A 10180-nucleotide genomic window follows, 5' to 3' on the forward strand; every position below is an offset into this window, starting at 1 on the left:
GTCGAGTGCTGGCAGGTGGGACTAGATTGGGTTGGGATATCTGGTCGGCATGGATGGGTTGGACTGAAGAGTCTGTTTCCATGCTGTACATCTCTATGAATCTATGACTGTATGAGCCAATGGGCTGAAGTGTGGCAGATTGAGTTTAGTTTGGAAAATGCAAGAAATTGCATTTTATAAAATAAAAAAGGCAAGCCATAGCCAGTTAAAAGTTGGTCTTTCAGTAATCTTGTTGAACAGAGAGACCTCAAGGATCATGTAAACAATTCTTTCAAGTCTCCATCACACACTGATAGGGTAATTAAGAAGTGTGTAGCAAGCTTGCCATCATTGGTCAGAAGTGGGGTTGGTACGTTATTTTGAGATTGCACAGGATGTGGGGAGGCCTCTTCCTGTGCGAGTTCTGTCCTCCCGTTTTTAGGAAGGATTTATCAAGCTAGAGAGTGCTGAGAAGAGGTTTACTAGGATGTTACCGGGAACTGAGTTTGTATTATAACTGGAGATTGGATATGCAGGAACTTTTCCACTGAAACATGAGAGGTTCAGAGCTGACATTGAAGAGGTTTATAAAATCATGATGCATATGGATGAGGTGAATTACAAATTCATTTTCCCTAGCTTGGAGGAGATCAAGACAAGGATATAAATTTTCAAGGTGGAAGGAGAAAGATTCTAAAAAGACATGAGGTCATTTATTTTAATTTACACAAAGAAAGGTTCGCTTGTTGAATGAACATCCAGAAGAAGCAGTGGATGCGGGTTTAGAACATACAACATAGAAAAGTACAGCACAGAACAGCATTATACCTGTGTACACTGTGGGCTGATTGACAGAGGTTATTTGCTACATCTGTTAAAATATTTTTTTTCTTATCATGCAATAACCAGGACGGCAAGAATGGACGTTCCTTGGTTTGATTTGTGCCTGTTGAAAGTTGCTGAGGGTGGCGTTTCAGTGTGTAGTCATGTCGGAAAATCAAGTGTCTTTCTTGCAAAATTTGCATAAAAATCGCCAGTCTCTCATTTTGAGGCGGAAATATCTTTGATTTCCTTTTCCAGACAATTTCAACCTGACGCATCTGATCACGGTGGAAAGTGAGGACTGCAGATGCTGGAGATCAGATGCTGAAAAATGTGTTGCAGGAATCCTGAAGAAAGGCTGATGCCCGAAAGGTCCATTCTCCTGCTCCTTGAATGCTGGCTGACCTGTTGCGCTTTTCCAGCAACACATTTTTCAGTATCTGATCCCGGTATCAGTAATAGATTCATATATTTGTGTAAAATATCACAGCTCAAGTCTTTTTTGTTAAACATTGATACCTGAGTTTGAAGATATCATCCTTGAAAGGACATGCAATTTGTACAATTCAACCAAACATCGTACTAAACAGAAATGATTGCACATGTCGAATTTAGGGGTTCGATAATCCATGAAATAACTGCGTGAATCATTTTGTTTTTAACTACCGGGGGATGAAGAGAACTCCATTTTGGGAAACGAGATGAAATTAAGTCTCAGCTACAAAAAGATTCCCCTAAAATACATTTCCCTTGTCCACAGTTTTAAAAATATATTTGAAAGTTCGTCTCAATAGCGATTTCACCACATTCTTCAGCTCCTCTCTGAATTTGTTCTGGATTGCTGCATAAATACATGGGTTCAGGAAACAGCTCAACAACTTGAGAATATTTCCCGTTTCAGTTGCGATATATTTAGAGTCGTTAAATTCACCTCGGTAATAATTAGGGTTTGACAGTCTGGTAATGACCAAAATAGCGGCACGTGTCAACCAAAGCAATATGAAACTGACAGATACTGAGAACAATAAAACGATCGAATTCCTCCGGTTCTCCATCTCTGTATTGCTTTGATTCTCCTTTCTGTGTCCATGGAGTTTAATCCGACTTCTATTCGCCATTAGAATACGGCGGATGGTTAAACAATTAAATGAGACAATTAAGATAAATGGAAGCCAAGCAACCCAGGTGCTGTAAACCCAGACAAAAACTATCCCTGGAGATGAAACAAAGAAAATTACGCTTGACTGGCAGCCCCATTGGATTTTATTAAGGATTTGCTCTGACACATATGCAAACAAAAGTGGAATATTTTTTAACAAGGTCAGGACCGAAATGGTTATTAATACCACAGTTGCGGTTCTTTCTGTACAATATTGTGTTTTAAACTTCTGGCAGCAGATCACCACAAATCTGTCAAATGTGAAGGAAACGGTGAACCAAACAGTTAAATCGAGACTGGTGGCACCTATGTATATAATGAACTTGCAAACAGGTGTGTAGGAGAAGAAGGAAAAAGGAAAATGATAATTCAAAATGCGATATGCGACAACATCATAGATAATGACCAAGAGATCCGATGTTGCCATGGCTACCAGATAAGCAGAAATGCATTTAGAAAGACCACAGTTTCCTCGTACGATAATTATAACAGTCATCGTGTTCGCTGAAAAAGAGACAGAGCATTTCGGTAATATTGCAATGCATGTTTGAAATAGAGGAGAAGATACTTTTTAAGAGGATGTGAATACTTTCTGAGTGATCTACAAAACAGGAAATGTACCCATATTTAATGTGGTCCCATCTATCTGTATGGTATTGTCAGACTGTCGAAAGAGCAACAAAAGCCTTTGCAGGCGACACTTTTGTGAGGGTTGTTATTACATCAGCTATGCTTCCAGATAAAGGGAAAAAGTAGAGGTGTTCAAACACTGTTTTTGACAATGATATGTGAACACTGACAATGGGAAATGTATGATATGCAACATTAACACGGATAAATTAAAATCAACTCGAAAGAAACAAGTTCAATGTCTTACCTGGAAGACAAACAGCTGCAAGAAGTGGATAATAAATCTCCTTCAATAATAAAATCGGTGGTTTCTCCATTTCAGAAAATGAATGACTTCTGTCGGAATAGAATTTCTATGGCTGCAGTATGACCAACATTAGGCAGATGTAATCTGTATTTATACATGCATCACATCTCCAGAGAGTCAATTATGTCAACACATCACTTACATTAGTTGCAATCATGTAGAATGTTTTATTTCCATCATACACTAAATAAAATAAGATCTGATCCTGGCATTCTAGACTTCACTTTCATTCTCTTTTCTGCGTTGGACCCCAAATGTCATGTATTTTAACTTATTTATGCATTTAAACAATTGTCCTTTCTAAAAAATAACCGTGCCTTGTGAATTGTTTTTTTTTTGTCATTAATCCCATTATGGTCTGTGGTCTGGTCTTACCAACTGCCAACAGTTGACTCCACACGTGTATTGTAGCTCATCACATTCGAGCAATTGTCGAGTTTCTGAAATTGTATACTGAGTTGCGAATAATGGATAAGGGACCATGACTAGATTAACAACTTTGGAGAATTTTGTTTCCACATCCTCCCTAATTTTACATGAAAGTTATCGGACTGAATTCCATCCTCCCAGCCAGTAAAACGTACTTGACAAGTCGGAAACTTACTCGAATTCGTCTGAATGCCTGGGAATGAACACACAGCACAAAATGTTTTTCAGTGTTCCTTCCAGAAAGCATTAAATATCTTCAAGCGAGCTGTTAATAATAAAGAATAGAGGGTGGAATTAAGGATCAAAGCCATCACTAGAGAAGTGGTATAAATACAAAGCACTGAGTGTGTGACGATGCTGTCAGTTTATAAAGGTCATTTCGTGCTTGTTCCTGGAGAGGTCCGAAAGGCAGAGGTGCCTTAGCGTCTCGTTCAATAATGGAATGGCAGTGGCCAGTTCGCCGAGTTCAAGTTTATTCCTCGAGATTGTTTAGCTGTCCTGCTGGAGTGCTGGCGAGTTGCAAGCTTCAGTAAAAGGTTTTTCTAACTTGCTATTGAAGTCTCTCTCTTTGGATGTTGTTCCCTCCGGCCTGTATGAATCTGTGTTTGTATTTATCTTTTTTGCCATTAATCAGCTATTACTGTATTGGAACAATTAATTATTCATTGTTACTGCATCGGATCGGCGGAGTTTTTCACTGTTAGGTTAATTAACATTCTGCTTTCCTTTGGATGTGTTTCCAGTGTAGTGTTTAAATGATTTTTGTTTTGCTTAAAGCTGAGTGATTTGACGAATTGTATCAGAGCGGGAACACCCACTTCACATCTTCCTTTATAATTAGAAAAGCTTAGGGGCCAGGCCACATTTTTAAAATATTTGCAGGGCGTCTGGCCAAGTCCATAACAGGAAGTGCGTTCTAGCTGTCATTGATCCTATAATTCCACTTCGGGTTCAGTGTTGTCGGATACAAAGACGAGTGGTAGGTGTCAGTGACGTTTGGGCTGGTTGTATAATTCGGTTGATTGAAACAGTGTTTTGTGCAGTAATGGCTTTCAGTCACTGACAGATTTCTGGGGGGCGGGGATATGGGGGTTTTACAAAAGGCGAACAAGGTAAAGCTATTGGAAATGAAATTGTGTTGCTGGAAAAGCGCAGCAGGTCAGGCAGCATCCAAGGAGCAGGGGAATCGACGTTTCGGGCATGAGCCCTTCTTCAGGAATGAGGAAAGTGTGTCCAGCAGGCTAAGATAAAAGGTAGGGAGTCGGGACTTGGGGGAGGGGCGTTGGGAATGCGAAAGGCGGAAGGAGATTAAGGTGAGTGTGATAGGCTGGAATGGGGGTGGGGGCGGAGAGGTCAGGAAAAGATTGCAGGCTAGGAAGGTGGTGCTGAGTTCGAAGGTTGGGACTGAGACAAGGTGGGGGGGAGGGGAAATGAGGAAAGTGGAGAAATCTGAGTTCATCCCTTGTTGTTGGAGGATTCCTAGACAGAAGATGAGGTGCTCTTCCTCCAACCGTCCTGTTGCTGTGGTCTGGCGTTGGAGGAGTCTAAGGACCTGCATGTCCTTGGGGGAGTGGGAGGAGGACTTGAAGTGTTGAGCCACAGGGTGGTTGGGTTGATTGGTCCTGGTGTCCCAGAGGTGTTCTCTGAAACATTCCGCAAGTCGGCGGCCTGTCTCCCCAATATAGAGGTGGCCACATCGGGTGCAGCGGATGCAGTAAATGATGTGTGTGGAGGTGCAGGTGAATTTATGGTGGATATGGAAGGATCCATTTGGGCCTTGGAGGGAAGTAAGTGGGGAGGTGTGGGCGCAAGTTTTGCATTTCTTGCGGTTGCAGGGGAAAGTGCTGGGAATGGAGGTTGGGTTGGTGGGGGATGTGGACCTGATGAGGGAGTCACGGAGGGAGTAGTCTTTTCGGAATGCTGATGGGGGATGGGAGGGAAATATATCCCTGGCAGTGGGTCAGTTTGGAGCTGGTGGAAATGACAAAGAATGATATGATATATATGGAGGTTGGTGGGGTGGTAGGTGAGGACCAGTGGGGTTCTGTCCTGGCGGCGATTGGAGGGACTGAGCTCAAGGGCGGAGGAGCGGGAAGTGGAGGAGATGCGGTGGAGAGCATCGTCGATCATGTCTGTGGGGAAATTGCGGTCTTTGAAGAAGGAGGCCATCTGGGTTGTACGGTGTTCGAACAGGTCCTCCTGGGAGCAGATACGGCGTAGACGAATGAATTAGGAATATGGGATGGCGGTTTTACAGGGGGCAGGGTGGGAGGAGGTGCAGTCTAGGTAGCTGTGGGAGTCGGTCGGTTTATTGTAAATGTCCGTGTTGATTCGGTCACCCAAGATAGAAATGGAGAGGTCTAGGAACGGAGGGAGGAGTCTGAGACGGTCCAGGTAAATTTGAGGTAGGGGTGGAAGGTGTTGGTAAAGTGGATGAACTGTTCAACCTCCTCGTGGGAGCACGAGGCAGCGCCGATACAGTCATCGATGTAGCGGAGGAAAAGGTGGGGGGTGGTGCCAGTGTACCTGAGGAAGATGGACTGTTCAGACTGTGTTGCTGGAAAAATAAAACAGCATATCAGGCAGCATCAGAGGAAATGCATTGGATTTGGCGGCTGGAATTGCCAGATAGTTGGAGTCGTGTTTACCTTCGTCTGAGAAAAGGGGAAGTAATTACAGAAATCGCTCAACATTTACATTTTCAGCAAGCACCATCAGAAATTTTGGAATTGACTAGAATTCACTTGGATATGAAGCAGTTCGAACGTAAAAAATAACTGAAACAGTTTTAATTACGGTATATGCAGAATAAAGATTAAAAAGGAAATAATCACTCTCACAGTAAAGGAAGAAAAGGAGAGGAATGCCCTCACGGAAAAAAAAAGAGGGAAATAGAGAGAGGAAAAGGAGAAAGAGATCGACTTTGATCTTCACAACTTGGCACTTAGAAGGGAAAGTCAACCTGAAAGTGTAGACGGGAAGGTGGAGGAAGCGGGAAACTGTTTAAATTTATCCATGTACTGCATAGATTTGATGAGGAGGATGTAGATGCCTTGTTAATTTCTTTTCAGCAACTGGCTAAACAAGTGAAGTGGTGAGTCACCATTTGGTCTGAATGATCCAAACAAAGTTGGTAGATATAGCAAGTGACATATTTGCATCACTATCAGAAGAGGGATTATGGGTGTATGAGAGGGTGAGAAAGCCATACTGAAGTGTATATGAGCATGTGCCTACAGCCTGCAGACAATGTTACAGGAATATAAGGATGGGTCATGGTCAGCCATACATTGAGTTTGAAAAGATCAAACAAATTAATTTTGTTTCCTGGATAAAGGCATTTAAAATAGATCCAACCTATATCACTGTCAGCGACAATAATTTATGAGGAAATTAAAAGATAATTTCTTGAAGTCATGCAGACTGGCGTGGAAGATCAGAGAGTTAAAACAGCAAGATTAGCAGCTGAAATGGCTGATAATTATGAATTGGTTAATAAATCAAAACTTCGAATCCGACATAAATTTCAATTCATGAGGCATAGAAATTAAGCTCAAGAGAAATTCTCAGGTGACAAGGGCAAACTAGACCTCAATGAAGAAAATAAAGATAGATTACCACAGTTTACAATGGGAATCCAGAAAGGGAAAAGAGAGGTTAAAAGGCTGGGTGTGTACACTGCAATAAAGTAGGCCATCTGAATTCACGGTGTTGGTGGTTTAGAAAAAGCACTGGGAAGTCCAATGTAGGAAAACAGGATGAATCAGTGAATTTCGTTGGAGTGGTAAAAGCAAGCATTATTGGCTGGGAAAAAAGCTGTAGCAGAATGTCCAACCTTACTGGATGTTTGTGGAGAAGGAAGTGCCAGTTCTTCATAAACCATTTGCTTGCAAAGGTAAAGATTCTAGCAGGATTATGGTAAGGTACTAGGGAGTGTTGCTGAACAAAGACACATTGGAGTGCAGGTTCATAGCTCCTTGAAAGGGGAGTCGCTGGTAGATAGATTAGTGAAGAAGGCGTTCCGTATGCTTACCTTTATGGGTCAAAACATTGATTATAGGACTTGGGAGGAAATGTTTAGGATGTACAGGACATTGGTTAGGCCACTTTTGAAATATTGCGTACAATTCTGGTCTCCTTCCTATCAGGAAAACGTTGTGAAACTTTAAAGGGTTCAGAAAATATTTACAAAGATGTTGCCAGGATTGGAGGATTCAAGCTCTTATGGAGAGGTGGAATAGGTTGGGACTGATTTCCCTGGAGTGTCAGAGGCTGAGAGGTGACCTTATCGAGGTTTATAAAATCATGTGGGGCTTGGATAGGGCGAATGGACAGGGTGAAAATGGGTACTGCTGATGCATGAGATTAGAATCAAGATTAGAACGGTGCTGGAAAAGCACAGCAGTTCAGGCAGCATCCAAAGAGCAAGAAAATCGACGTTCCAGGCAAAAGCGCTTCATCAGGAATAAGCTCTTATTCCTGATGAAGGGTTTTTGCCCCAAACGTCGATTTCCCTGCTACTCGGATGCTGCCTGAACTGCTGTGCTTATCGAGCCCCGCTCTAAACAGAGAAGGTCCGTTCCATGGGGTGGAGGAGTCCAGAAATAAAGGGCTTAAGTTTAGGGTGAGAGGGGAAAGATATAAAAGAGACCTAAGGTGCGACGTTTTCACACAGAGGATGGTGCGTGTGTGTAGTGGACTGCTACAGGAAGTGGTGGATACTAGTACATAGAACATAGAACATAGAAAAGTACAGCACACAACAGGACCCTTGGCCCATGATTATGCGCCGTGGATTAATCCTAATGTAAAATAAAATAATCCAACGTATGCACCCCTCAACTCACTGCTATCCATATGCATGCCCAGCAGTCACTTAAATGTCCCTAATGACTCTGCTTCCACCACCTCTAACGTAAAATGCCTTCCTCAGGCGAGCCCTCTAAGTCTTTCTACTAATATCTTAAAACTATGACCCATCGTGCCAGTCCATCCTGCCCTGGGGAAAGGTCTCTGGCTATTGACTCTATACATGCCTCTCATTATTTTGTACACCTCGATCACGTCTTCTCTCTTCCTCCTTCTCTCCAGAGAGAAAAGTCTGAGCTTATTCAATCTCTCTTTATAAGGCAAGCACTCCAGTCCAGTTAGCATCCTGGTAAACCTTCCTTGCACCCTCTCCAAAGCCTCCACATCTTTCCTATAGTAGGGCGCCAGAACTGGACAAAATATTGCAAGTGTGGTCTCACCAGGAACATGTAGAGCTGTAGCAAACCTCGCGACTCTTAAACTCGATGACCAATTAATGAAACCCAAAAAATCATATGCTTTCTTAACAACCCTGTACACTTGGGTGGCAACTTTGAGTGATATATGTACTTGATCACCCAGATCCTCTGTTCCTACACACTGTCAAGAATCCTGTCTTTAATCCTATATTCACCATTCAAATTCGACCTTCCAAAATGCATGACGTCGCATTTATCCAGGTTGAACTCCACCCGCCATTTCTCAGCCCAGCTCTGCATCCTGTCTGTGTCACGCTGCAGCCTGCAATAGCCTTTGTGTCATCAGCAAATTTACTAACACACCCCTCAACCTCCTCATCCAAGTCATTGATAAAAACTGCAACAGACAGAGTCCCACGATCAGAGCCCGACGGAACACCACTCAACACTGACCTCCAGGCAGGCCACTTTCCAACTGAACTAGTCTCTGGTTTTGACAGCAAGACAATTCTGAATCCAGATAGCCAAAGCTCCCTGTATCCCATACCTCCTGACTTAATGAATGAACCTACCTGGCGAACCGTATTAAATAGGAGAAAGTGAGAACTGCAGATGCTGGAGATCAGAGCTGAAAATGTGTTGCTGGAAAAGCGCAACAGGTCAGGCAGCATCCAAGGAGCAGGAGAATCGACGTTTCGGGCCTGAGGCCTTCTTCAGGAATGCGGAAGGTGTGCCAAGCCGGCAAAAATAAAAGGTAGGGAGGAGGGACTTGGGGGAGGGGCGTTGGAAATGTGATAGGCGGAAGGAGGTTAAGGTGAGTGTGATAAGGTGAGGGTGATAGGCCGGAGTGGGGTGGGGGCGGAGAGGTCAGGAAGAAGATTGCAGTTTAGGAAGGTGGTGCTGAGTTCGAGGGTTGGAACTGAGACAAGGTGGGGGGAGGAGAAATGAGGAAAGTTGAGAAATCTGAGTTCATCCCTTGTGGTTGGAGGGTTCCTCGGCAGAAGATGAGGTGCTCTTCCTCCAACCGTCCTGTTGCTATGGTCTGGCGATGGAGGAGTCTAAGGACCTGCATGTCCTTGGTGGAGTGGTTGAAGTGTTGAGCCACAGAGTGATTGGGTTGGATGGTGCGAGTGTCCCAGAGGTGTTCTTTGAAATGTTCCGCATGTAGGCGGCCTGTCTCCCCAATATAGAGGAGGCCATCGGGTGCAGTGGATGCAGTAACTGATGGGTGTGGAGATGCAGGTGAATTTGTGTCGGATGTGGAAGGATCCCTTTGGGCCTTGGAGGGAAGTAAGGGGTGAGGTTGGGTGCAAGGTTTGCATTTCTTGCGGTTGCAGGGGAAGGTGCCGGGAATGGAGGTTGTCTTGGTGGAGGGTGTGGACCTGACGAGGGAGTGGCGGAGGGCGTGGTCTTTTAGGAATGCTGATAGGGGAGGGGAGGGAAATATATCCCTGGTGGTGGGGTCCGTTTGGAGCTGGTGGAAATGACGACGGATGATATAATGTATATGGAGGTTGGTGGGGTGGTATGTGAGGACCAGTGGGGTTCTGCCCTGGTGGCGATTGGAGGGGCGGGGCTCAAAGCCGGAGGAGCGGGAAGTGGAGGAGATGCGGTGGAGAGCATCGT

At 43.9% G+C, this 10180-nt stretch overlaps 1 protein-coding gene across 1 annotated transcript; it reads right to left on the reverse strand.

Annotated features, from left to right (window-relative positions):
* Positions 1 to 1535: 1535 nt before the first annotated feature.
* On the reverse strand, positions 1536 to 2907 carry LOC148136309 (putative G protein-coupled receptor 139). Its single transcript, XM_087983611.1, has 2 exons — positions 2838 to 2907; positions 1536 to 2464 (listed from the first exon to the last, which is right to left on the reverse strand). Exons 1-2 carry the CDS (start codon positions 2905 to 2907, stop codon positions 1536 to 1538), a joined length of 999 nt encoding a protein of 332 aa, XP_087839737.1.
* Positions 2908 to 10180: the final 7273 nt, after the last annotated feature.

Source organism: Chiloscyllium plagiosum, unplaced genomic scaffold (genome assembly GCF_037043375.1).
Source record: "Chiloscyllium plagiosum isolate Xiang-an unplaced genomic scaffold, Cpla_swu_hap1 HiC_scaffold_46, whole genome shotgun sequence".
NCBI classification, from domain to species: Eukaryota; Metazoa; Chordata; class Chondrichthyes; order Orectolobiformes; family Hemiscylliidae; genus Chiloscyllium; species Chiloscyllium plagiosum.

Bases quoted from the DNA above. Each gene is read 5' to 3' on its own strand.
- LOC148136309 (XM_087983611.1), bottom strand. From the start codon at position 2,907: ATGGAGAAACCACCGATTTTATTATTGAAGGAGATTTATTATCCACTT. The intron at 2,465-2,837 runs GTAAGACATTGA...TCTCTTTTTCAG, and splicing joins TGCAGCTGTTTGTCTTCCAG to CGAACACGATGACTGTTATA.